General features: G+C 48.4%; 2 protein-coding genes across 3 annotated transcripts in view; one reads left to right on the forward strand and one right to left on the reverse strand.

Moving 5' to 3' along the window:
* Galnt9 (polypeptide N-acetylgalactosaminyltransferase 9) overlaps positions 1-5,624 on the reverse strand; it is a 72,215-nt gene extending 66,591 nt beyond the window's left edge. The window contains exon 1 of one of the 2 annotated variants that reach the window (XM_057764234.1): positions 5,066-5,624. In XM_057764234.1, coding sequence (XP_057620217.1) covers positions 5,066-5,306 — 241 coding nt within the window. In that variant the 5' untranslated portion in view covers positions 5,307-5,624. The remainder of the gene's footprint in view (positions 1-5,065) is intronic. The other variant, XM_057764235.1, reaches the window with a different exon arrangement.
* LOC130871416 (uncharacterized) lies at positions 5,305-5,886 on the forward strand. Its single transcript, XM_057764748.1, has one exon. It carries the CDS (start codon positions 5,305-5,307, stop codon positions 5,884-5,886), a length of 582 nt encoding a protein of 193 aa, XP_057620731.1.
* The last annotated feature ends 21,401 nt before the right edge of the window (positions 5,887-27,287 follow it).

The following is a 27,287-nucleotide window of genomic DNA, read 5'->3' on the forward strand; positions in this document are numbered from 1 at the left end:
CCTTCTGCCAGCAATCATGTTCCCTGCAAGTGGGGCATCCTTCATGTTTCTCCAGTGTGCAGAGAAGTTCCAAAGGAGCCCCTTTCTGGAACTAAGACCCCTGCATAACAAGAAGCTCAAGAGGGATGTATGATTGGCGTGCCAAGGGAGCCCGAAGCCAATCCCCAGGTTCAGTGGCATACCCTCCTCCAACTACTGCATCATCTTCTTGCTCCTCTGCCTATTGTCACTTGTCTTTGGTCACCTGCATAACAGAGATGGGCCACCCCTTGTAAGGACATCCAAGAGCTAAGTTCACTGTACTTGGGGATACAGCTGCACTCTAAGCATATGGCCAGCCACTGGTAGGACAGATGTCTGGGACTTGTCCCCGTCACACCTGATACAGCAGGAGGTGGGGAGCTGCCACATTCTCCAGCCATAGCATCAGCCATCCCTAACTCTAACACCTTGCCTCAGGCTCAGTCCTCACTACTCTGAAGCCAAAGGTTACAGGGAAAAGCCACACCATTGCTCTACATTCTTCCTAGCCATCCCTTCTTTCCCTCTGACCTCAGTTCCAGCTCCCAAAGCCCTTTATAGATGCTAATTCATTGTGCCCATCACAAGATGGGAGGACTGGTGTTTACCTGCAATCCTGGCCTTGCTGCCATGCAGGCAACTCAGAACTCGTGTCCTTTGACAGTTGCCTCAGTTTCCCCACCTGACCTCCAGCCCCTATCTTAACCCTAGATGAGGGCTTCTGAAGCCTACTTCTAAAGCTGTGCACACTGGGGCTGGGCTGCAGTACACACCTCTTGGCAGGAAACAGACAAGAACTGAGTGCCCAGGATCACAGCACGAGAACAGTCATTCTCCTGAAACATGGTTCACTCCACACTCCCTGCATCCCCTTCACTCACGCTGCTTCTTTTGAATCTAGACTGTTATCAACAGTGTGAGACCTTCCCCAACTCTTTTCATTCAGCACTTCCGCCAACAAGCATGGCAGCGGAACACAATGGCCTAAAACAATGTTATTCTCAGTTGAGAGTAGTGGCATATGCCTTTGAACCTGGTTTTCAGGAGGCAGAGGCAGGTGGATCTCTGTGAGTTTGAGGCCAGCCTGGTATATATAGAATTCCAAGGAGATCAGTGCTATGCAGAAAGAGACTCTATCTCAAAAAAAAAAAAAAAATCAAACTTATTTTATCAAAAGCAATGTGTAGCTCAGAGGAATGCCCAGTTATTCAAATATCCATGGGTGTGCCATCCTGCCTGGGTGTCAAGCCCTAGAGATGGAACCACAGACAAAACTATTCACTTAAAGGGAACCAAAGGAGGGGATGGAGAGATGGTTAAGAGCACTGCCCGCTCTTCCAGAGGTCCTGAGTTTGGTTCCCAGCAACTACATGGTAGCTCACAACCATCTATAATAAAATCTGGTGGTCTTTTCTGGCCTGCAGGCAGACAGGTAGACAGAACACTGTATATATAATAAATAAATAGATCTTAAAGAAAAAAGGGGAGGGGAAACAAAGGAGCTGGGCATGGTGGCACTCTCCTTTAATCCCAGCACTCAGGAGGTAGAGGGCAGGCAGGTGGTTTTCTGAGAGTTCAAGGTCAGCCTTGAACTGTGTACACAACAGAGAAACAGAACATAGCAGAGAGACCCTGTCTCTAAATCAGAGAGAGAGAGAGAGAGAGAGAGAGAGAGAGAGAGAGAGAGAGAGAGAGAGAGAGAGAGAGAGGTGTAGTGGGCAGTGGAAGTGGCAGGCAGTACTTAGTCAGGAGAACTAGACCAGTGTTACCAAGTAGGGCAAGCAAGTGTTTACGAAGGAAACAGACGCCATCTGTGCCAGGATTGCCAGGGCCAGCCTCTGGGGCCCACACTAAGATCTTCTGGTTCATTTTTAACATGAATTTGTGATAGTATCAGAAATGTAGGTCCTGTTCTTTCTCCAAGCAGCCGCTGCCACCAACTTCCTATACAACCCTGGCAAGTCATTCCACTTCCTGGCTCCTAGTTTTTCTGTCCTAACCATAAGGCCAACCACAGCTTTGAATGTTGCCAACTGTAAGGCATGCTGAACACTGGCCGGGGACAGCACAGATTAGAGGGAATTAACAAACACATACATGTGCTCTGATTTTAGCCATGACCCCTCAAAAGCAACCACCTTCCATGCTGCTTTCCTCCTCAGGTCACCAGACACATAGGGAAAGGGGACCACCTCTAAATTCAGGGCAGAGCCCAGGGTGTAAGACGCTGGGCCACATGGTTCCCTCCCAGAAGCAGAGTAGAAGGCCATTCCTCCACTCCACTGGTGCTTCAACGGCTCATAGAGGGGCAAACCCAGAAAACACAAAAGCCTGAACTCCCACCCCCAATCACTAGGGGGAAAGGGTTAAATTCCTGGCATCAGATTGGAAGCAGCAGCATGCCTGGAGGATTTCAAATTTACTGCTCCTGAGAGCCTGGACCAGCTAGCTGCTCATGCACCCATGGGCACTGGGCTTTAAGGTATTTGGAGGATGAGTTTTTCCCATAAACATTGTTTCTTGCATTGAGTGCTGGATTTAGAAGCAATTCTCAAGCACATATAAGAGAGTCTGTGCGCCCTTTCCCACAAAATGCTTCCCAGTCCTATAAGCCTGAGTCTGCACCACACAGGGGTGCTTTGCCAGTGTGAATAAGACATGCCATGAGGTCATGGGGCCAAAGAAAATGAGGAGAATGATATGCCTGCCATATCAAAGCACCTTCGTGTGCCTCCTGGCTCAAAGGAAGACATCCCTCGCTCCCCAGGATTCCCTCTTCTCATCATCTCCCCAGCCAGGAGAGAGTTCAGAGGGAGAGCCCGAGCAGATGTAATAGGCAACTGCTCCCTCTTAGTGTTTAGCTGCATCTGAGATAAGTTCCAGATAGAAACCCTTGGGGCTCAAGCCCACATCTCTAGGATCTAAAATAAAACAAGCTGCGACAGGGAGAGCAACCTGCCTCCTCCAGGAAGCGCTCATGGCTCTCCTCCGTGCCTCCAATCAGAGGCTTTAAATCAAGCCGGGAGGGGATAAGGATGCCTAAATGACTTTACTTAAACAGACAATCCCTGAAAAGCCTGTGCTCCCCCACCCCGCAAAGAACCTACCTGAGACCAATGTTAGATTTGGGGTTTGCTTCTTTCCAAGGACAAATCCTGAGTGACGACTGAGCTTAGACTCTGTTAAGCCGGAGTCAGAAAGGAAGGCAAGGCTGTCTCAGCACAGAGAAACAGGAGAAAGGGAAACTGGAGGAGGCAAGGAGAAAAGGGAAGGGATTTACTGAGGGTAGAGGGAGAGGCACAAATGACAGGCGAAGAAAAGGGAAAGAGAGGCAGGAAAAAGCTGGCAGGAACAGAGGAGCAAGGAGGAAAGAGGCCAGAGGGAGGAACTCATTCTGTCCACGTCAATGTCAGGAAAGTTTATTGAGGGTCCCGACATTTCCTTCCACCAAATACTGGCCCCTCTTGTCCTTGGGGATCTGGAGACGGAAACAGCTCACGAGGCTGACTCGCCAGCATGCTGTTACACAAGCTCAAATGGTGCCAATGTTTTTATATAATCCTCTGGTTCACCCCATAAAACAGACCATAACACCCTGGCAAATACACTTCAATAAAGCTCCGTGCTATTACAGGGCCCATCGTCTTCCAGAAGATGAATCACACTGCCGGTGTGGCCAAGCTACCGCTCCAACTCAACTTTCTTCCCCTGTGCCTTCAGCTGACGGAGAAGCCACAGAGCTGGTAAGGACTGCCATGAGTTCCAGAAGTTCCGTGGGTGGTAAAAAAGCCCTTGGGAAGTTGGGGCTTCGTTATCATGAGGATGCATGAGCTGCCTGTATCCCCAGATGGCACCTGGTCCCTCTAGGTTGTGCTCAGAGGTATGCCTGGACTCCAGTTCTCTAGGGAGTCCCCAGGTGACACCTTTCACAGCAAACAGGCAGCTTATGACCTGAGCCCTGTTGAAGATGCACTGCCTATCGAAGCCAGTTCCTAGCGCTTGCAGAAAGAGGTTTCCTGGGGCTGCTTCTGCCAAGAGCCACACAAAATAGGAGAAGCCTGCTGGAGCTGCAGGCTTGCACCAACTGTCTCTTTCCTGAAACCTAACAGAGATGTCCTTGGGGACAAAGGTGGTGCATTCATCTTGCACCCAACATCTAATTAGTTTAGTCCCAACAGCAACCCCCATCTACTGTGCCCCAGCTGAGTCCCCCCTTTCCTCATGGAAAAGCAAAGGGGCCAGCCACCAGAAGCAGACACTTTCATGCCTCAGGGGTTCCCAGGCACTAACCTCAGTCCATGTGAGCACTTAGCTCCTACACATCCCTGCCAGACACTTGATTCCATCTGTCCACTCAGCACCAATGGTGTCTTACACTTCTCCTACAATAAAACTTTCTGCAGGTCCCCTGAGCATCCTTAAATGAGGGCTATCCAGGCTAGAGGTCACTTCAGTGGGCGGAAACCCTTTGGGCCCTGCAGTGAGGAAGATGGGATCAGCCACTGTAGAGAAGCAGCAGCCACCCCTTCTGCCATTCCTCCAGGGAGGGAAGAGGGAACCAACCTAAACACACAGCTTGGAATGATTCCCTGGGTTCTTGCTGTGGACCCAAGTGTCACCTCCACCCTCACAGCTTTGCAAGGTACCCCTGGTCCCTGGTTGTGAATCTAGGCACTGTCTGGATGTCTCACTGTGGATCTAGGCATTGTCTGAGCCCCTCACTGCCCTCCTGGCAGCTCCTTGGAAGCTCTTCCTTGAGAAGTTCAACTTCTCTTGGGTAGTAAGTTTGGAGTCATTGTGGGAGAGGCAGGGGACGGTTCCACAGGATGAGTGGATGGTGCAGTCACTCTATCACTGCCCTCTGTCAATGAAGGCCTCCAAGCCTCCCTTTTACCTCCTGCATTCCCTCCGCAGGACCCAGAGTAGCTTCCACCCTGGACCCTGGAAGATACTGTGGGGTGGGTGTGAGCAGCCACTCCTGGACACAGTAATGTTCTGACACAGGACCCTGCCTCCCCTCCATCCCGGGATACCCGTGGCTCACCATTCAGCTGATTGTAGACCACCTCCTCCAAATGGTCCAAGCGCTGCAGGATGGCCTCGCGGTCGGCCAGAGCACTCGCCTTGGAGAGCCGATTGCGCATCCGGCGGTCCGTGCCTCGCACGACCTGCACCAGCGCCTCTGAACGATCCTGAAGGCGGCAGTACACAGAGAAGAGAATGATGCCCACGAACACCAGGATGTTGACCGTCAGCAAAGTTTTGATCTTCCTGGCCACCGCCATGAGCGCGGCTCAGACCGGGCCGCCTCACCCTCCGGGCATCCCCGGGGCTCCGGGGCCGCACGAGCCTGAGCGCGACCGGCCGCGACGGGGACCATGGGCCGGGGAAGGCCGGGAGCTGTTCCTTCAGCACCGCCACGCGGGCTCCACGCGCCAGGCTGCCGCGACCCGACCTTCTTCTCCAGAGCTCAGAAACCTCCCGGGGCTGCGGGCACGGGGCACCGCCCGCGTAGTCAGCAGGGCCCGCCCCCCAGGAGCTTCCTGGGCCAGGAGGCGGCGCGAGGCCTTGGCTGCTGCGTCCCTCTCCTGCGCGCCCCGCTCGCTCCTGCGCGCCCCGCTGGCTCCTGCGCGCCCGGCTCCTGCGCGCCCCGAAACCACGGCGCCGGTGCGCAGTGACGCGGCCTGCGCTCATCAACATGCACGCGGCGCCTGCAGCCCCGCCCGCCATCCCAAACCGATCCCGCGCGCCACCCCTGGCCAGGATAGGCCCGCCAGGAGCGAGGCTCAGAGCGTCGCGCCACGCAGAACCTCGGACCTCCCTCCACACCCCGGGCTTATCTCAGGGGATAAAACACACACTTGACCCCTAGTGACACAGAACCTTAGGGAACGCTGGTCAGGACTGTGCTGTGGGTGCACACTGGGGTGTGGTGGGGTGTCTTTGTGCGCAAAGGAGTGAGTCAGAGCCACCTTGATTTGCCTATGGCCAAACCTAATCTGATTGGCCGCCTTCCTCTGGTATCAGGGATAAGAAAGGAGGAGGCTGGAAACGGAGCAATCCTATTGCAACATCAGGACCAAATAAAAGAAAACAAATCTTGACCAGGCTTCCCAAGTCCTCAGAGCTCAGGTGTACCCTCGGCCAGAAGAAAACAACAGCAAAAACCTGCCTTCCCATCTCTAATTTAGCCCCAAACAGGCAGCTGTGGATAAGACCACTGGAATCAGAGGAGAGATGACAGAAATCACACAGCATGGGTTGTTAACCGGGATCATAGAATGCGAGCTCCTGTATGCTTGGTTACCACTGTATCGACAGTACCTGAAAGATTTCTGACATGTAGCTGGTGTTTAGCAAATATTTACTGAATGAATAAATGATGGAGCATTTATTACGAATTTCCTTTGTGGTGGGTCTTTCCCATAGAAGGAAAAGGCCTCTGGGACTTTGTAGCTCTTGGTTCTGGATATGAGTATTTGTGTATGCATGTATTTGTTGTGTGTGCATGCATTTTTATATGTCTGCTGTGTGCGCGTGTGCCCATGTGTCTATGTATGTACCTTTGTGTGCATAGGCATGCATATGTGTTCATGTATGTGTACTTGTTTGTGTACACGTGTTTCTATGTTCATGAGTCTCCTTTGTGGATGTGCACATGAACAAAGGGTGTATAACACATCTCTATGTATTGCACATGTTTGTGCATATATGTGGTGTCTTCATGGTGTGTATGCACACGAGTACTATGTGATGTGTCTGCATGTGTATGTATATATGTGCATGCACATGCTGTGTCCTTATGATTATGCTTGTGTGTAATGTATATGTGATGTGTATGTTTGTACGCACCTATGTGTTCATGTGTGTGCAGTTTCTGTGTATATATGTATGTGTTGTGTCTTCTAAGTGTGAGTGTCCACATTCAGGGGGAATGGGCAGAGGCTCTGGGTCCTGGTTCAGGCTCTTTCCTCCACACTGTCTTTTCCACAGGGCAGCGTATCTTGTGTAACTTGGAGACATTCTACCTCTTCATGGAAGTAGCAGTGATGAAAGTCACACTGCTTCTTTCCTGAATAAACTTTCCTTCTTCCTTTCACAGAAAATATGCCTCAGGGACTCAGAAGACACTGTCAGGAAAGCCCCAACCCCTAGGACTGAGGCCAGCACTCCACAGTCACTCACTGTAGAGGTCATGCCTACCAAGATGGAGCCCAACACACCTCACACTTCAGAGTGACTCACAGACACTGGTCTTTTTCATAAATTGTCACCCCATGTCTCTCATTTGACATAATGTGCTGTTCTGTGTGTAACACACCAGGGTCTGGATATTTACAAGTTTACAAGGGCAGCCTTTGAACCACAGAGCAGAACTCACCAGCTCTGAGTATAGGCACTGTTTGGAGCTGGAAGGCTACTGAAAGACTATTTCTCTCTCTCTCTCTCTCTCTCTCTCTCTCTCTCTCTCTCTCTCTCTCTCTCTCTCTCTCTCTCTCTCTCTCTCTCTCTCTCTCGATTTTCGAGACAGGGTTTCTCCGTAGTTTTTGGTTCCTGACCTGGAACTAGCTCTTGTAGACCACCAGGCTGGCCTCGAACTCACAGAGATCCGCCTGCCTCTGCCTCCCGAGTGCTGGGATTAAGGGTGTGCACCACCACCGCACAGCCTGAAAGGCTATTTCTAACAGTAACTGGATGGGGGTAGAAATGCTGTGACCTAACTTTCCACCAGAGAAAACTGAGGCTCCAAGGAGATGTATCTGTGCCCAAGGTCATGCTGGCAGGGAATCCTTGGTCTGGATTTAAGCCCAGACAACTTGGCTCCAGAATCAAATTTATTAGCCACTGATATTCAAATAAAAAAAATCAAAAACATTTCATTATATGTTTATAGAAAGTGATATGAATGCTGTTCGTGTAAATGCCGAGCAGCAGGTCCTGAGTCAGTATTTGGCTGAATTCCACTGACAGTGTGAGTGTGTGGAACCTGGGGTAAAAGGGGACTAGTTTGAAGGACCTGCCTGGGTTTGTTGACTTTGGAAGAGATGCTGAGTGCTTAGTGTGGAATGCAGCCTGGGGTCACAGGGCATGCAAAGGCTGCACTGTTGGGCAGCAGGGAGACCTGTTTGAGACATAATACCTGAAAATGTACTTGTCCCCCAGTGCCGTCTTCCACTGTCTCCCATGATACCAACTCTGTCCTTGGTAGCCTTGACTCAGTAAGCAATGCTTCCTGAGTTCCCAAGTCTCTGTGGGCCACAGCGACTATTGCGCATGGAGACATCACCTGGAGAATCCCAGCAGTCACTCTCTGGGCACAGGCTGCAGGGGAAAGGACAGTAGGAGTGCAGGGTGCACTCAGAGAGACAGTGGGGTCATCCTTCGGGGAGTTGGGGCACTGTGGAGTGTCTGACCTCAGACATCTCTCACAATTTTGCACTGGAAAGCTCTTGGCAGGCCAGCTCTCTGCTGAGCCACACACAGAAGCTGAGCCACTAGCTCAGCTCTTGTAGGTCATGGAGAGCAGAGTTCCCACTCAGTTTGCCCACACCACACCTATGACACAGCTAACCCAGAGCTAACATGGGAATGTAGCCTGCTTCTGTCAGTTCTCCCACCAGTGTTTACAAGCCTATATTCCACGTGACTATCTCTAGACTTAAAGATCAACACTATCGGGCGCCTTGGGGCCACTCCCACCAAGCATTCCACGGGCTTGTGCTTGCTTTGGTGGTATTTTCCTGAGGTTTGGCAGAAGGAGATGTGCGAACATAAGCTGAGACCCTCGACTTAGGCCAGATGTCACGTGGGTCATGGAGGATTGTGTGCAACTCAGGTGAGGCAGAAACTCCAGGCTGGGTTCCGCATTTGCCACAGCCCCTGTCACAGCTGAGCACCACCCAGAGAAACCCTTTATCTTTCCCTACAAAGCTGCCCTTTCTCCCAAGAGAGGTTGAGATGGGAAGGAAGCTACTAACTCCACTGAGAATTACGCCAAAACACTCACAGGCCAACCTACACGGGCCATGGGAAAGCAGTGTTCTAGGCCTGTGGGTGGATTCAGAACGCAGAGGGGGCCTTGGCTAATTCAGCTGGGGACGTGTGTCAACAATCTGTACCTGTGGTGTGTGGGTGGTTGCAAAACCTAGTCAGGTGGGCTGACCATATATAGAAAGACAACTTATGCGTCCCAGGGGCCCCCTTCTGCTACTAGAGCAGCCGCACACCCAGGCTTGAGGTCAGTACTGATATTCATTAGTATATTAGCATATCAGAATAGCTAACAGGTACTAAAAATGTGTCATTAGACAGAAATACACAAACCAGGATCATATACGGCAGGTTGATGAAAAGACCATAGCAGAGGCTTGAAGGAGCCTGTGTTTCCACCAGATCAATCATCTCGTGGGCATGACAGAGATGTCTCCTGAGGATACTGAGAACACCCCACACAGACACACACCTAAGGACCCTGCCCCCATCACTTCAGCTCCTGGATCCAGATGTGCCTAGAGCTCTCCACTCATCGCACAACTTCTGGTTTTATATAAATCAATATATTTCCTCTTTTGATTAATCCAGTTTGGGCTTAGTTTCTGCTGTTTACTAATAAAATCTGCCTTACTAACTCCAAATCCAATTTAGCCAGAATGTCAGCAGAAGGCGGAAGGTAGAGGGAGGGAATCTTTCTTCTGAGATCTCCCCAGGCATCGGAGAAGGACTTTCATGGAATTTGCAAGGATTATAAGGCCCACTGCCTAGGCTGGGCCATATTGGGACACTGAGAATACCAGAGTAGCGACAGGCTAAGCGGGCTCTCCCAGGCCATCTTTCTCTGTCTGCACAATGATATTCACATTGCCTCCCTCCATCTCCCCTCTTGGTGGTAATCTTTTCAACCCTGGTTTCTTCACAGAACTCCCAAAAGATAAGGCACAAAGCACAGCTATCGTAAGGAAGATTCATAGCTGGACTGTGTATGTGTGGTGTTCTTAGACACTGCGCCCGGTGCCGTCTTTTTATTTTATTTAGTACCTAGGAGCAAGCTGGTCCCGAATCACATTTATGCATTCTTCATAAATCAGCTGGCTTGGAGCAGCAGCACCTGCCTCGGTGTCCTTGATTTGCTCTTTGAGTGGGTAGGGAGTGCCTGAGACAACATGCCCCACTTCAGAGCTCTGCTCTCATGCCAGGACATCAGTGATCAGGGGTGTCTGGGAGAAGGAGCTTTGGTGAACAGGAATTTCTGGCTAACATCTTCACCTAAGGGTTACAGGATTCTCTCATTGTCTGCATCCACATGGCTCAGATGTAGCATCCTAGAGTTGGTAGCTTCCTGTGAAGTTCATGGGGACTGGCCCTGAAAGTCAGCATCTGTCTCTGCGCTTGAAGGACCCAGGTACTATTGTTCACCATCCAGGGCTGCTCTCCAGCACCAGATTCCAGCCCCTGAGGCACTCGGCACTCACCGTGTGCGACATGCCTGTTTATAGAGAAGTACAAGTCTTTGAATTTCATAATCAATTTACTGTGTCATGTAGCTCTCGGAGAGGCCTGGGTATCTTCCTGGAACAGATGTGAGGACAGAGGGATCATACCCCTGTACCTTGCCCCTCATTAGGAACTAAGGGACAGGCCAGGACCAGGTGACCAACTGTGCCCTGACAGTGATTCTGGCATTTGTGTAGAAACAGGTTTGTGTCATGGATGCTGGACCCTTGCCTGGCTGGGATAAAGGGTCACCAGAATACCAGACCATCTGCATACAAGGGCTACACAGTGAGTTTGAAGACAGCTCAAGCTACATGAGAACATGTGTGGAAGGAAGGAAGGGAAAGAAGAGAGGGGAAAATAAAGAAAAGGAGAAAGGGAGGGAGGAATTAAAAAAGGAGGAAGGAAAGAAAGAGACGGAGGAATGGGGTGGCTTCACGTGTTATATCAACCACAAGATAACGGAGGATACCCCTTTCCTAAACTATCTTCATCCTATGATCTATTTTTAGGGGGAAAATCAGAGGTTTTGTGCCATCAAAGGAAAACATTTTTTAAAGATTTATTTTATATGCTGTGTGTGGTGGCACATGCCTTTAGTCCCAGCACTTGGAAGGCAGAGACAGGTGGATCTCTGTGAGTCCAGGGCAAGTCTGTTTCCAGACCAGCCAGAACTACATAGTAAGACCCTGTCTTTAAAAAGTAAACATACATATCTATTTTATTTGTGTGTGTATTAATGCATCTATGTGTGTAGGTACCCAGAGAGGATATTGAATCTCCTAGAGCTAGAATTATAGGCAGTCTGACATGGGTGCTGGGAACTGAATTCAGGTCCTCTGAGAAAGTAGCAAGTGTTCATAATGCCTGAATTGTCTCTCCAGCCCCAAAGAAAGCATTTCTGTACTTCCTCTGTCTGCTACCCAGTGGAGCTTGATGGGACCAAATTGGTGCACTGGAGGTAAGATTAGACCCACCCAGGGCCCCACCTTGGCTTGATGTGCCCTTAGCTACACATAAGGACACAGCACAAACCCTTGAAGACACATGAGCCCCTCCTGCCACATTTGTTGGAATGGGCTGGGTTTTCATATACCGAGGCTCTGCTGAAGTCACTTACATATATACTCTGATGTGCCCCAACCCTCTGGGCCATTATTTGTAAAGTTGCTCTACTCGTAAATAAAAATACAAGAAGACTGATTTCTTTCGTCTTAAACTTTTCCTGCTTTCTGGTATTTTATGGGTTGATCACCTGTGAGATACACTAACCTGACTGAAAAGAACAGGTAGAATGTGAGCAAAGTTAGATTGTGGGCGAGGCTGGGAACACCCTTCCCACCAATCACCATGTAAGTCAGCATCCTAAGCAGACACCAGAATGGACCCAGTCATACGTGCCCTCTCTGGGATTCAGGAACCAATGTCACAGCCACCTCACCTGGATCACTGCTGCAAACCATCAGACTAAGCTGTCACAACCTCATTTTTTAGTGCAGAGGATGAAGAGATTGCCCAGTGTTAAGAGAACCTGCTGCTCTTGCAGAGGACCACAGCTCAGCTCAGTACCTAGCGCTGACATAGGGTGGCTCACAACACCTCTGCCTCTAACTTGAGTGGTAGGGCTTCCAACGTGCTTCTGGCCTCCACAGGTATCTGCATTCATATGCACTCGTGGATGGGCATATGAATAAAAAATTTTTTAATCTAAAAAATATTATGCTTGGTATCAGGCGCCTGCACCAGGACTGTGTGCTGTTCAAATTCCACCAGTGCTGGCCTGGAGCTTTGCCAACTTTCACTACTATATAATTTAATCTAATTGATCAATTAAATCCAAATAATTTTTAAACAACTCATAATAACAGTTATATAATTTCAGTACTACATATAATTTTCTTAACAACTTTATCAAAGGAAATTGCTCCTGAGACTGTGTTGTTGGCCTCATGGGATCTGTTGCCTCCAGCATTCTTTCTTAGATGCCTAGGAGCATGGGATCCCAGGAGAGGAGCCCCACAGGAAAAGAGGCAATTTGTTGGTGGTCAGACCCCCACAGCCACCTTGGTGACCTCTCAACACCAAGGGACTCACTGGAGACCCCACAGGAAAATAATGGTTCTCTTGAGTTACATGCCAGCTTACCCTACAGCTGTACTGGGCAAGAAGAGTCGCTCAGACATCAGAGGCATGAAGGGAGCATGTGGCTTTGACAAAGTGACTGACATGGGTCCTTCTGTGTTCAGTGAGTGGCTCTGTGGGTGCCTCTGGGACAATCTAACCTTAGCCGAGATGCTGTACCCTCCTCCTGCAGGCTGACTGGGCTTACTGTACCCAGACAGAAGAACACGTGTGCTAATATCAGCTTCAACTGCTGTGACACAGTTCCTGGGACAAATAACGTACAAGGAAGAAAGGTCGGCTTGGCTCATGATTTAAGAGATTTCATTCCATGGCTACTTTGCCCAGTTGCTTTGGACCAGTGGAGAGCAGCACACCATGGTAGGAGAGCAGGACAGAGGATGTTGTTCACCTTGTAGCAGGCAGGGAGCCAAATAGAAAAATAAAAAAGAAAAGGCGTTGGAGAGATGGCTCAGCATTAAGAGCACTGACTACTCTTCCAGAGGACCCAGATTCAATTTCCAGTACCCATACGGCAGCTAACAACTGTCTGTAACTCCAAGACTTAACACCCTTGCACAGACATGCATACAGGCAAAACATCAAAGCACATAAAATAAGAATAAATAAATTATTTTTAAAAAGAGAGAAGCAAAGATCTGAGTCCCAATGTTTCCTTCACCTCCCTGATAATGCTAAAAGCTCAAGACCAAGACTTGAGCACGGGTGCTCTTAAAGTATATTTGCATTCTTATTGCCATTATCCCTGCTCTATAGAAGTCACAGCATCAGAGGGAGGAACCTATAAAATCTCAATCAGAGGCCTGGGAGGCTAGGCCCACTCCCTGGGTATGTGGGGGCCAGCCATGAAAGCTAAGTCTGGGCAGGTCATTCAGAGGAAGTTCTTTACTTCCAACCATTATCACCTGGGACTCTGGCCATCGATAAATATAAATGGTGTCTAGAGTCTTAATAGTTTATCCTGAGACAGTGCCTGGCAGGCCGAGGTTACCCGACCCCCACCCGAGAGCAGACCATTCAAAGGAAATTCCTGGCATCCAAGCACTGTAGATAGAAACATCTGCCAGTACTTCACCAGGACACCCCTAGACAAATGTCAGCCAATCAGGGATCCTGAACCTCAGAGACTCCTCATCCCCACCTTTACTACTATAAAAACCCAATTCTAATTGAGCTCGGGGCTCTCCGGATATTCCAATATGTTGGACATGTGGAGAGACCGAGTTTGCAAACTTGATTAATATAAAGGCTCTTTGCTTTTACATATAGGACTTGGTCTCCTTTGTTGGCTTTTGTGGGTACCCACGGATTTGGGCATAACAGGTATGGGAGCCTTCAGCCTGCCATGGCCTTCAACAGAAGGTAACAGGAACTAATGACCTGAGCAACTAGAGTGGAAACCAGGTTTATGGGTGTGTACAATGCATCATCTGAGGGGAACAAAGACCAGACTTGAAAAAGACAGAAAATGAGATTTTTTAAAAAGTCAGCCACAGCCACTTTCCACAGAAAGTGGAAGGCCTAGAACAGGTGTGACCTTTCTGGGCACTGATTACACCATGCAGGTTCAGACAGGCTGGTCAGCTTCTTTTTGGCATCATATTTCTGAAGGGCTAGGATGCCCACAGAGCAGGAAACAGAGAACCTTGAGAGAACAGGACATGTGGTAGCAGGAAAGGGACCAGCAACCTCCTTACCTGGCCATGCGGCACCAGCGGCCCTAAGGAACACTCCACCATGGCTCATTCCTATGCAGAACACCCAGCTGATTGCTCCACAATGGACAGAAGACACCTTTATGATTGCAGTGGGGCTCCCTGTCCAGCTCTGTAGTACTGGGCATTTTCATTTCATTGTCGTGTCTTGCTCATGCATCTAAGCCCACACTAAGTGTGTGTATATGAGAGAATATACATACAACCACAAAAGTGAAGGAATACATTTATATAGTAATATACGTTATAGGCACATATTTATACAGGGGCATACATGCAGGCACACTCCATGTATATGTGTTTGCATGTGTACTCCTGCATATATTGTGTGCCCACATGTGCATTTTCCAACACTGTGTGCCTGAATAGGTGAGTTGGTATAAGTGAACTTGTATGTGTGTGTACCTGTATGTATATTCATTTGTAAGTGTGTGCCTGCACGTATGTATTTTCATGTGTGTTAAGAAGACCCTCTCCACTGACACAAAATAACTCCAATTAGAACAGATCAGACCAAATCAAAAATGCCCACATTTAGTGAATGCAGTGCTCTCAGGTGGCCAAGAGCATGGTGAGAGGAAGACAGAGAGGGAGAGCACACGCAAAACCTGAAACCCCGTGTTCTTTTTTCCAGCGCAAGCCTAAATAGCCTGTGGGAGTGGTCCTGACCCTCCCTGGGGAGGGGTCAGCATTTGGCAGGCTTTCCTGGAGGTGGAGCCCAGCCCAAGGCAACTTTGGGGGGCGGGGCTGAGATGGAGCTTTTTGCTCCATTGGTGCTCCATTGGCACCCCAAGGATGAATGCCAGGGCCTGGGGTGAGGCCCCCAACTTAATATTACAATGTGTATCTGAGTTTGTGTATTCCTACATGTGAGCATACCTGTATGTGTATGTTTTCATGTGTATATACTGGCAATTGTGTCTTTTTGCATGCGTATGTGTATATGTGACTGTGTGTGACTTGTTACGCATATATATAGTATGTTGTGCCATGCACAAGTCTATGGGTGTGTTTCAGCCATGTGTTGTACAAAAAAAAAATGTTTCAGTCAACAGCAAATTACATATATAGCAGTGGACCTATGATGATTACGTCACCTAATGCTATCATAACCATCTTAGTTTGTCTACATACACTGTATGTTCATTCACAAAGCAATGAAACTGATGATGCATTTTTTTAGAACATAGCCTGTGCTGGTTAGTTTTTTGTCATTTTGACCCAAAGTCACTTGGGAAGAGGAAATCTCAACTAAAGAATTCCCTCCAGCAGATTGGCCTAAAGGCATTTTCTTAATTGATGATTGATGTGAGAACTTCAGAATTAGCATATGCAATCAGGAATAACAGCATCTTCCTACAGGGGCCTCAGCGGATGCCAGCCATTATTACTGTTGGTCAGAGTGTGAACCCAGCTCCACAGGCTCCTCCCTCCAGTCCCCCTGTTGGCTTCATGTTCTGCCTCAGAATTCCATAACCAAGGCCCAAAAGGGGGCATTTTACTTCCTACAGGACCTAGCAATGGAGAGCCGGCCTGTGGCTCTGTCTCCTTCATTGTCCCCTTGAAGGTATAGAAATGGGATGTCAGAGTGCCTGGTGCTGGTGGTAAAATTCCCAAGATTTCTACTTAAATGCAGCAACAAAGTTTTCATTAATTTTCCATAAGTGTAAATGTTCCCATAGGCACCAATTAAAGTCTTCTGTGGAGCTGAGTTTTCCCAAACAAGCACCAGTTTAATTTGAATATCAAACACTTTGCACAGCAGGGCTGCTGCGATTCCCACAGAGCCAGGCCCTGAGAGGAAGAAGTGCTTTCCCCAGTCCTGATGCCCCCATCCCCTCTGGGTCTCTCTTCTGTCGGGGTCTTTCTTACCATCTCAATAACCCCCACCTGCATTCTCCAAGATAGTGCCCCAAGACCCAGAATTCTCCAGGCTTGGAAACATGGGTACATGTACGAGGAGGTAGGGTTTGGGGCAGCTGGAGGTTGAAATCTTGACGGGACTTCTAGGAACTCACAATGAGGGAATCTCAAGGGCCCCTGCCTTCAGTCTGTCTGTCCATTACCCCATTCATCACAAAGAAAGCGTTCTACTGTTCCCAGAAGACAAACCTTCTGCCCATCAACACTTCTTCAAAAATTCAGTTGTCAATATCTAAAAACATTTTTGCGTTTTTACATTGTATTTATCATATACACACATGCATATTTGCATATGTGTGTGCAAACAGGTAGAGGGCAGAGGTCAACATAAAGTATCTCCCTCTATTACTCTCCACCTATACTTTGAGACAGTGTCTCTCCTTGTACCCAGTGCTCATCAACTTGCTAGACCAGAAATCTGTATGTCTCCCCAGTGCTGGGGTTACAAATTTCTGACACCATGACTTGCTGGGATTCAAACTCAGCTTCTCAGACCTTTGTAGAAAGCACTTTACTGAGTAAGTCATCTCCCTAGCCCTAATATTTGTGTATTCCCATCTAAAATATCTCTGGTTTTTCCCTGTGAGTGTTCTGTAATATGGCAAAGTGGGCCTGAGCAAGTGGTGCTGCTTCTAAAAGAACTTTGTGCAAATTCAGCTTGCAACAACTCCTATTTAGCACACTTTGATCATTTATTTTTCCTCCCTACCATTTGGTCAAATTTGGGGTAGTATTTGTAGAGGTCCCTTGACTTATCTTCAAATTTCCTAGGCTGGTTGGTAACAGCGTAATGTAACCATTACCAGCATCTTCAGAAGAATCCTTATCATCACCACCATCATTGTCATTACCATATTGCCATTATCACCATCACCTCCATAACCTTCATTACTATGGGTACCACCATCTCACTACCATTATCACCAGCATCATCATGATCACCATCGCCATTGTTATTGTCACTGTCAATTCTTTTTCTTTTTTTCCATTCGTTTTCGGTTTTTTGGTTTTTTGAGACATAGCCTCCCTACACAGCCCTGTTTGTCCTAGAACTCACTATATTCACTCTGTAAATCAGGATGGCCAGGATTTGAACTCACAGAGATCTGCCTGCCTCTGGCTCCCAAGAGCTGAGATTAAAGACGTGTGTCACCACACTAGGTCTTTTTCACGGTAGTTTCCATCACCATAATCACTGTCATCAGCATCATCATGATTATCATCGCATCTACACAATGGAGTCTTCCTTTCATCAGGTTGATTTGGGTAACTCTGGCTCCAGAAGAGTCCTCTCAATACATCTAGTATTGTCAGTTCATATTAGCATGTTTGGATCAGAGCTGAGGCATGAAGAGGTGGATGGAGTGGAGGCAGGTTTGAAACCCGTTAGTAATAATGTCAAGTTGGCACAATTCTGAAGATATTGATAAAACTTGACCACACACTGTGTCCGGGTTGCCTGTGTATCTAGCTGAGAAAGAATGACCATGTCATTTTTAAGGTAGGTTTGTTTGTTTATTATATATACAATGTTCTGCCTATATGTGTGCCTGCATGACAGAAGAGGGCACCAGATCTCATTACAGATGGTTGTGAGCCACCATGTGGTTGATGGGAATTGAACTCAGGACTTCTGGGAGTCTAGCCAGTGTTCTTAATCTCAGAGCCATCTCTCCAGCCCCTGTGCCATTTCTTACACTCAAGTCACCTCTATTATTTGATTAGCAAGCATTCATTTTCCCCTCTCCTTGAACTATAAGATTTCTTTAAAGCCATTGGTAGAGGTAATGATAACCAGTTCCCAGTTCCAAGAATGATATATGCATCACGGCCAATTAACAGAGTTCTTCCCAGCCCTTGCCCAAGTATTGGCTTTTGGAAAGTCCATGGCCCAAGACAGGCCATGACTTATTGCCTGACCTTTTTTAGAAGATGCCAAATGTACCCTTTTACCATTAGTTTTGTGCACCATGTGGAATATGAGTAAAGAATTCCTGGGTATGTATTCCCTAGCAATAGAAAGCTGGACGAAGGAGTGAGTAGCAGGAGACAATTGAGCTCTTGGGAGACGTTCTAGCCTGTGGTAGCTGTGCCTGAGGCATCTGTACAACCAAAGGACTTGCTCTGATGTGTTTGGCTGAGCTCTGGCAAGTACAATCAAAACAGTCTTGGCACATTCATCTTCTGTGGAAGATTTTTCTGGGACCATCCCCACCAAGCTGACTTCTGCAGCACTTGAAAACCTGTTAACTTTCAATCTCTTCTCCCTGAAGCGAGATGAATGTTCCCACCTCTATCAGCTAAGGCACAAGCTGTGTCAGCCTAACAGCCTCTTTGGAATGGGCAAGATTAAGATGCTCAAATGCCTGGTCTTTGCCTATCAATCAACCTAGCCCTGTGATTGGAATTATTGAAAATAGAATGACCTATAGTTGATGTAGGAGGGTCATCTGTCTATGTGTTACTTTCATTGGTTAATAAAGAGACTGCCTTGGCCTTTTAATAGGGCAGAAAATTAGGTGGGCGGAGTAGACAGAACAGAATGCTGGGAGGAAGAAGGCAGTGAGGCAGATGCCATGAAGCCAGCCGCCAGGTCAGACATGCTGAATCTTTCCTGATAAGCCACCACCTCATGGTGCTACACAGATTACTAAATATGGGTTAAAGCAAGATGTGAGAATTAGCCAATAAGAGGCTGAAACTAATGGTCCAGGCAGTGTTTAAAAGAATACAGTTTCCGTGTAATTATTTTGGGGCATAAGCTAGCCAGGTGGCCGGGAGTTGGGCAGCAGGAACACAGCCCACCGTTCCTTCTACATATAGTCTCTATTGTTTGGGCACCTATCTCTTCAATAGACCTAACCTTTGAGATTTTGATATAAGTGAAGAGTGTCTCCTGGACTTAGTCTGGGACTAGTCATTGGTCCCTTGAGACTCGAGCCTGACAGCAACCAGTCTGTTCAGACATCTTGTCCCATCCCTAGGGCCTATTGCTCAGGAATGCATCTGAAGAGCCATGGGCTCCTTGTTCGTCCTCTGGCTCCTGAATCTTTTGTGGTCTCATTCCAACTCCTGCTCTGCTGCCAAGAAGCCCTGCCTGACACTCTTCCCCAGCATATACTGGGCAGCGTTGTGGTTCATGAGTGCCCCATGTTTACTGAGGTGGTGGGAGCTGGGGGTGTGTAGCTGATTAATGAGGTGAACTAAAGTCTCATGCAATAGTCAACTTTATTCAAAGCATCAGACAAGTTATTCTCTGAGGGTTAAAAGGAGTCACGTGAATAACATGTATAGTCACAGGGCACGCTGCACATGGCTGACAAGCAACATGTGACTAAGATATGTTTTCCCATAGAGGTATATAAACATACAACAATAACCAGTTGTAACGAATAATCTGAAATAAACTCACTCCTATCTGCTATACTGGGAGAGGCACGAAAGCATAATCCAAGAAACATTTTGTGTTTGGGGATTTTGGGTTGATTTTTTTTTTTTAAAAAACAGGTTTTCTATAGCTTTGGAGCCTGTTCTGGAACCAGCTCTTGTAGACCAGGCTGGTCTCGAACTCACAGAGATCCACCTGCCTCTCCCTCCTGAGTGCTGGGAGTAAAGGTGTGTACCACCACCACCCAGTCATTTTGTATTTTTGGAAAAAAAAAAAAGTAAGTCACAAAATTCTTGTCTTGGTTTCTTGGAGTTTTCCCACAAGCACTCAGAATCCCCCTCATACAGCTCCATTACCTCAAACCCCATGTTCTGGAAACTTGGTCCTCAATCTAAGGTGGCATAAGGTGGTAGGAGTTTTAAGGGGCAGAAGATAAACGGAAAGTGGTTGAGCTAGTACTGTATTCTTGAGCCTGCAGAACGACAAGCTTACCCTTCTCCCCCATTTCCTCTGCCTTGCTAAAAGTTGCTAGTCCCCAAGATCTATTCCCTTATTTGGACACTTCCTTTTCCTGAGGCTGACTACCAAGATCCAGTTATTAAAGTACTAAAGTCCAGTAAACAGAAGCCACCTTTGGCTCACCTAATCAACATGCCCAATTAAAATTAAACTACTCACCCTAACATGGGGTTTCCCCTTTACCTTTATAAACCACCATTTGCCTATGTGCCACTTCTGTCTCCTCTCTATCCAGAAGCAGTCCTTTGTCTGCTCCACCCAAGACAAACACCCCTTCTGCTCTCCCTTACTCCTCTTCTCCCCTCTCCCTTGTTCCCTTCCCCTTCTCCTTCCTCATCTATCCTGTCTTTGTCCTTTATCTCTGCCCTCTACCTCTGTAGCAAATACATCTCTTTTGTGCTGAGAACTTGGTCTTGGGGTGTCGTGTGCTGACTCTGAGGTTCCTTTCAGCACTTATCAAACCCAAGACCCCAGGTTTGACTCATAGCTTCATAACTAATTAAAGGAGCTTGTGATTAAAATATCCAATGGAAAAATATTCCAGAAATAGAAGGTGTCCAGTCTAGGCAAATCACACACCCCACTGCCTTAGGATCCCTTTATCCTGTCTTGCGTCTTCTCTTTCCATCCACTGGAGGGAACTTCTCCCTGGTGCCTGGCATTCCACTGTCTCGTCAGTGAAAACTGACACAAGAAAGTCTGGGGGGAAATGGGGAGAGGTGATACACACACACACTCACACACACACACACACACACACACACACACTCAACATACACATGGCTCCTTATTCTCATTAATACTTTCTGTATGTCAAACACCATGGCAGCTCAGAACTAAAAACATTCTGAATTTCTGCTTTCTAAGCACCAGAAAGAAAAACTGGAGCCTCTCTGGATGTAAGGATTTATCTCCAGGTTGCTCCTACCTTGGAGTGTGGCTCCTCACTGGACCTCAGAATTCCAAGGACAGTCTACCTCTCATTCATTATACAAACATACTCTGAGCCCCTTCCAGCTGACCATGGGCTAGACATGGCTATGGCAGCTCCACATCTTTTCTCCACAAACCCATAACTGTGGTCGGAGGACTAGATTGTCCTTGTGTTTTGCGGACATGGAAGCCCCAGTCCCATCCCTGGGCTCCTTCTCACGGCCGTCTTACTTTATTTGGACCTGCCTCCTATGCGTTCAATCTACACAGAACACTGAGCTGCGCAAGTACCTCAAGGGCACTTGTCACAGTCTTCCTCACATAGTGCCACAATCTCCCAAACAGAGTGGGACAGATATCATCATAGCAGCTTCTGGATAACTTCTGGCACCAAAGACAAATTAGCCCACAGACGCTGTGAATGGTTAGGTGAGCTTCCTGTCCAGTCATGGATGGGTAAGAGCCCCCTGACCCAAAGTGTCATATTTCGAGTTCCCAAACCCAGAAGCCAGAGTCATCACTGCCTCAAACACACCAGGAGCCTGGAAGAACTTTCAACCTATTGCCCTTGTCCCACTCCTCTATGCTTACCTCCAGACCTCAGCCCTAGATCGGGCTACGGGTGGAAGGGATCTCAAAAAAGGGTGCTCTCAATTCGGTTTAGCCATATGCTCCTTCTCAAAGGCGCGTTTCTCAAGTGGATGGATTTAAAGCCCCTTGCTTCCTGCCAACATTACATGCTTCTCTTTTCCAGCACGCTGGTCCAAATGCTTCCTGCCTTGTCTTCTCAACACGGGGGAGGAAGGCAGTCAGAAGAGATGAAGGCAGTCAGAAGAGATAAGACAGGTCTTCCTGAATACTCCCCTCCTCTGCAGGATGGGCCTGGAGATAAGATGAGACTGCCAGAAACTGATTTTTCACTCTGAGTCCCCAAGGGGAACTGTCATACTCCAGGCATGGCTGCTCAGTATGTAGTCACCAGGACCCTGTTCCTGAGCTATAGTTGGGATCCATCAGACTCTGCACAGACTGCTGCACTTTCCCTGCCCAGCTCCCTCCACCAAGGCTCCTTTGTAAGGACAGATTCCCTCAGGCTCTGCCTAAAAAGCAGGAGTCAGAACTGACCAGAACAAAGCACAGTGAGTCCTGGCCTCTGACACGGGGTGGATGAGGATATGTGCCCAGGCAAAGATGGTCCTCCTCACTGGTGCCTCCACAATGACAGGAGCGGTGACTGACGTGGGCTTCTATGCAGGAGAGACATGGCCTGGATTGGGGTGTGGTCCCAGAAGTGCCCTTGGTAGCACCTCTTTGCATTTTAGCACTTCTGGCAACCCACACGGACTTCTCTGCCAGGCCAACCAGAGCTCTCCCTTTTTGAGTCCACAACCGAAGCGATGATGAGCCCCTCTGGGAATATCCTAGGAGCTCTGAGACGGGGCTACACGGAGCAGGGGCCCATTTGTAGAGAAAGTCCATCTGAGAGAGAAATTCAGTGAACTCAGCCCCCGTAGAACCCTGCAGCTGGCTCTGCCCTCCTGACCCCACCAACAGCCTCTTCCAATGACCCCTTGCAGCAGGAACACTATGAAAAGCCGAAGCTGCTCAAAGGTGGGTCTTCCTCAGGACTGTGATACCCCCCATTCACCCAGAGCGTCTCCCCTTATCTATGTCTCAGAAAGCAACTTCCCATGCTCTAGAACAACCCTTCATGTGCAAACAGAAGGTGAATGGACGGATCCCTTAAGCGAGCCACGGGGATCCGCCGGGCCCTTGCACCAATGGCCTCAGGGGCCACTTAACCAGTAGTGATCATTTTCCCACTGACAGTCAATGTTTCAACAATTTTATGTTATAAATGTGAAATGTAGCTTTAGAAAATGTGGCTAGTTCCCATAGTCTCTGCTACAGTCCGGATGTCACTGTAGTGTCCCCCAGAGGTTCACGTGCTTGCTGGAGCAAGTTCCTACGTGGTGGAAGACCACAAGAGCAGACAGCTGACTGCCCGTCCTGCCCTCGCCTTCTATTCCTGAACCCCAGGGACATGTGAATAGGCAGAGGCAGGAGAGAGACAAGGAGCTCCCAGCCCTGCATGTATGTCCCAGCCTCCAGGAGCCGGCTCCAGCCCTTCACCATCTGCTTCTCTGCTGTGTCTGCAGTGTTTACTTTCTAAAACTTTGCAGTCATGGGGTCTGAGATGGGAAGCAAGTGTGTGTGGAAAACCGCGCTTCCTCTCATATGTTTCAGCGGCACAGAACAGCTTGCTCTCCATGCTTTAAAAACAAACCAGAGAGGAAAAATGAAAAAGGCTTTCCAAGCCCTTTCCCCACCAAGGCAGGAAGCCCAGAGACTCCAGAAAAGGAGGAACCTCTCTCTCTGAAAGGTGGGTCACTGCTGCCTGGCATGATGGGAAGGTCTCAGCAGGTGCAGGGGAAAAAAGCATCAGGTGCATTGGGCCATTCAGGGTACCCTCTAAACTTCCTGTATCTTCTGGGACTCTGCAGACAAGCTGGGTGAGGTCTGGGACGTGGCATTTGTGTCATCGAGTCGTGAGCCCTGGGAACCTAAAGAGTGAGTCTTCAGCTCCTGCAGGGAAGCCTGGGCACTAACTGGTCCTCTGTCCCCAAGTGTCTGCACTGTCTGTGGGCTGCAATAGAGATCTAATGTATAATGAAGACCCTAGCTTTAGTGCCATAGGAGGGGACTGAGACCAGGGACCTGTAAGCTCTGCTCTCCATCAGATGTCTTGATATTCTCTCCCTCTGCCAACCTCACCCTCAGCTTCTTCTTCCATGACTTATACTCCATCCATTTTGTATCTTGTATTCTTTCTGTACCCACTCCAGATAGTGGTAGACCCCAACGTGGGCTGTACAAAATGAAGGGCCCTTGTCAATCTCTCTTATCATGGGAATAAGCCCTCTGGAGGAGAACATCCAGCGCTTGGTGCCCATGAGAGAGACAGGTATGGAGCAGGGAAGGGAAGCCAGCTGATACCCCCAGATGAATGGCTATGGGGCTACCAAGATCAGTGGTTCTGAGAGTGACTATGTTGTCTTTCAGTTCTCTGGTCCCAACTTTAGAGACCCCAGGACTCTGCTTGGCCTCTTTTGAGTCAGGGTAAACAAAGATCACTTTCTGTGTCAGAAAATCAGGGCTACATGAGAATCCGGTGCCTCTAAACAGCAAGAACCAAAGGAACGGGCCTGTTTCATGAAAGATCAAAACTATTCTGATTAGAGAGGTCACACTGAGTCGGGCAAAGATGGCACACACCTTTAATCCCAGCACTTGGGAGGCAGAGGCAGGCAGATCTCTGATTTCAAGGCCAGCCTGATCTACAGAGTGAGTCACAGGACAGCCAGCACTACACAAAGAAACCCTGTCCCAAAAAAACAAAAACCAAAAAGGCACACTGGTCAGAGAAAGGTCAGTCATATACAAAACAGAGACCGACCCTGTTAGCGCTGGCTAACACTCCAGACTCCAAACAGTCACACGGCCATATCAGATAGAGATGCCCCAGCCTGCAGAGAGCCTAATCGTTAGGGCGCCATTAAGTCTACACAGGTCTCGTCTGCTCCACACAGTGGAGCCTCTCTCCTAGCAGCCCACTCTCTGCACCTCAGCCTTCTGGAGCTGTTTGTGATCATTTCTCTTGCCAAGGTGACATGTCTTCCGTCTTCAAAGGGCACCAAAGGGGCAGTAGGCATGTAGCCACTGGAAAGGGTCCACCTCTCAGCAAGTCCCTCATCAGCTCCAAATCTCTCCAAATGGCAGCTCTCACAGTGTGTCCCCTAGGAGTTGTCTATTTTGGTGTTGGCCAACAGATCTTCCAGGGGTCCAGAATCCCGTAAGTTATCCGTAAGGCCAGCTATCATGGATGGAAGCAGGCCCAATATATTCACCTGGATATGACAGATGGGCACAGGCCCAGTGCTTACCTAACCATTAGGGGTAGAAACAGGTCTAGTGTCTCTACTAACACTCAGCTATCATGGATGAGAGTGGGCCCCCATGTACTCCCCCAGTTCTACCACCCTTGCTCTGAGAAGCTAATCTGCCCTGTGAGACATCTATCAGTATCTAGTGATACTGTGAGACACCTCTCAGACTACAGACTGGTATTGCCAAAAGTTGTGCAGCCTGCCCCTGTGGCCTCTCCCAACTCACTCACGTCACTCTTCCCTTCTCACCTCCCACTCCTGTCCTCTAGCCTCCTCTCTTTTTCAGGCCTTTGTACACCATGTTCCTCGGCATTCTGCACTCCCCTGAAGTCCCCTTCCATCAGCTAACTGCTGCTCATCTTGTACAGCTCAGCCTTTCTTACTCCCAGAATATATCGGGACTCTTGTTCTTCTCCAAATGGTCTCGAGTAACACTTACCAATGTCCATAGCAATATGGGCATCCTCATTTGATTGCTATCTTCCCAATGGTCAAGAGAGATCTGTCCAAAGCATAGGCATGCCAAAATGGAGGGAGGGCACAATGTGTGTGGTCCCTCTCACCCGCCTCAGACGCTGCTACCTAGAAGTGTCCCCTTCTGAAGTTCGATTCTCTGTCCTCATCATAGCTGTCTCTGTTACTTATGGGTGATTTTGGAGGCCTGACCTAGAGGAAAAGGAAGGATGTCAGACACTGGTCCTTCACCGGGACAAAGCAGCTTAGCTGCTCTCATTATCTTTGAGCTTTGACTATTCATACTGTTGACCTTCCCTTTCAAAGACAGAGGATGTGGCAGCGGGTCCTGATGAGCATGCTCATGAAGGAGAAACCCTGCCTCCTTGTCCTCCAGTTCTTTTATTTAGTAGTTGGTCTGAAGGATGAGGTGGGGGGAGCACCCTCAGGGACTCCCTTGAATGCTGTTAACACTCCAAAAGCAGAAGCCTAGGCTCAGGAGGATCTGTATAGGGAGGACACTGTGCAGACTCTTCTTTCCTCTGAGGGGAAAACAGGAAGAGAAGCCCCAAGTGAGCTTCCTGGGTTCCTTTTCTTGTCCCTCACCAAGGCACCGGGTTTAGTTGGTGTGTTAGACACTTGCTTCCATTATCTACCCAGAACACAGTGTTTCCCTCCCCTAAATCTCTAGGAGTCACCTGAACTCCCAGCACCTATCTGCTTCCATTCTGGCCAGCTAGCACATTCTACCCTAGTCCACAGACTGACTCAGGAAGGGAGCAGGTTCAAGCAAGGTAAGACGGTGTTCAAGTACCAGATTTTTGCTCTAGCTGTTGCAAAGAGGGTTCCCTGGCGGTCAGCTCACGGAGATCCAGCTTGTGGGTGAGACAGGACAAAGAGGTCAAAGTGAAGAAAGGAAAAGGGGACCCTTAAAAATGCAATTGAGGCCGGGCTGTGGTGGCGCACACCTTTAATCCCAGCACTCGGGAGGCAGAGGTAGGTGGATCTCTGAGTTCAAGGCCAGCCTGGCCTACAAGAGCTAGTTCCAGGACAGCCTCTAAAGCTACAGAGAAACCCTGTCTCGAAAAAAAAATGCAATCAAAGCACCTGGATGCAGCTATGCATGGAGCTCTCTGTACTTAAATTTTATGACACAAAAAGCCTACATGGAAGATTCTATATGAATTGCATTTCTGGGAATTAAAAAATTAAATAGGAAAATCAATTAATAAAGCATAGTGCTAAATATGGTGGTTCATGCCTGTGATCCCAGAACATAGGAAGCTGAGACAGGAGGATTGCCGTGAGTTTGTTGCCTGAGCCACACCATGAAACTGTACCTTTGGACTGTCTAGTAGTGCCAGTCCATAAAGTGGCAGTAATAAGGATGTGAATTTTAGCTCTCATCTCCTGTCTGGACCTGATAAACTATTACAGACTTGATCCTCTCATCTGACCGCCCAGCTGCCTGAGACTAGTTCCAAGATGCCCGTTTAGCCAGTTTGATTCCTAGGATAGCATAAACCAGGAGTGGTAGTGCATACTGGTAACCTAAGCACTCAGAAGGTGGAGACAGGCGGTTCAAGATCGTCTTCAGCTATAGAAAGTTTGAGGACAGCCGTCTCACGAGAAAGAAAGAAAGAAAGAAAGAAAGAAAGAAAGAAAGAAAGAAAGGAAGGAAGGAAGGAAGGAAGGAAGGAAGGAAGGAAGGAAGGAAGGAAGGAAGAAAAGAAGGAAGAGAGGTGGAGAAGAGAG

The sequence above is a fragment of the Chionomys nivalis genome, chromosome 3 (assembly GCF_950005125.1).
Source record: "Chionomys nivalis chromosome 3, mChiNiv1.1, whole genome shotgun sequence".
In the NCBI taxonomy this organism is placed as follows: Eukaryota; Metazoa; Chordata; class Mammalia; order Rodentia; family Cricetidae; genus Chionomys; species Chionomys nivalis.

Excerpts from the sequence above, each read along its gene's own strand:
- LOC130871416 (XM_057764748.1), top strand. The coding sequence starts at position 5,305 with ATGAGCGCGGCTCAGACCGGGCCGCCTCACCCTCCGGGCATCCCCGGG.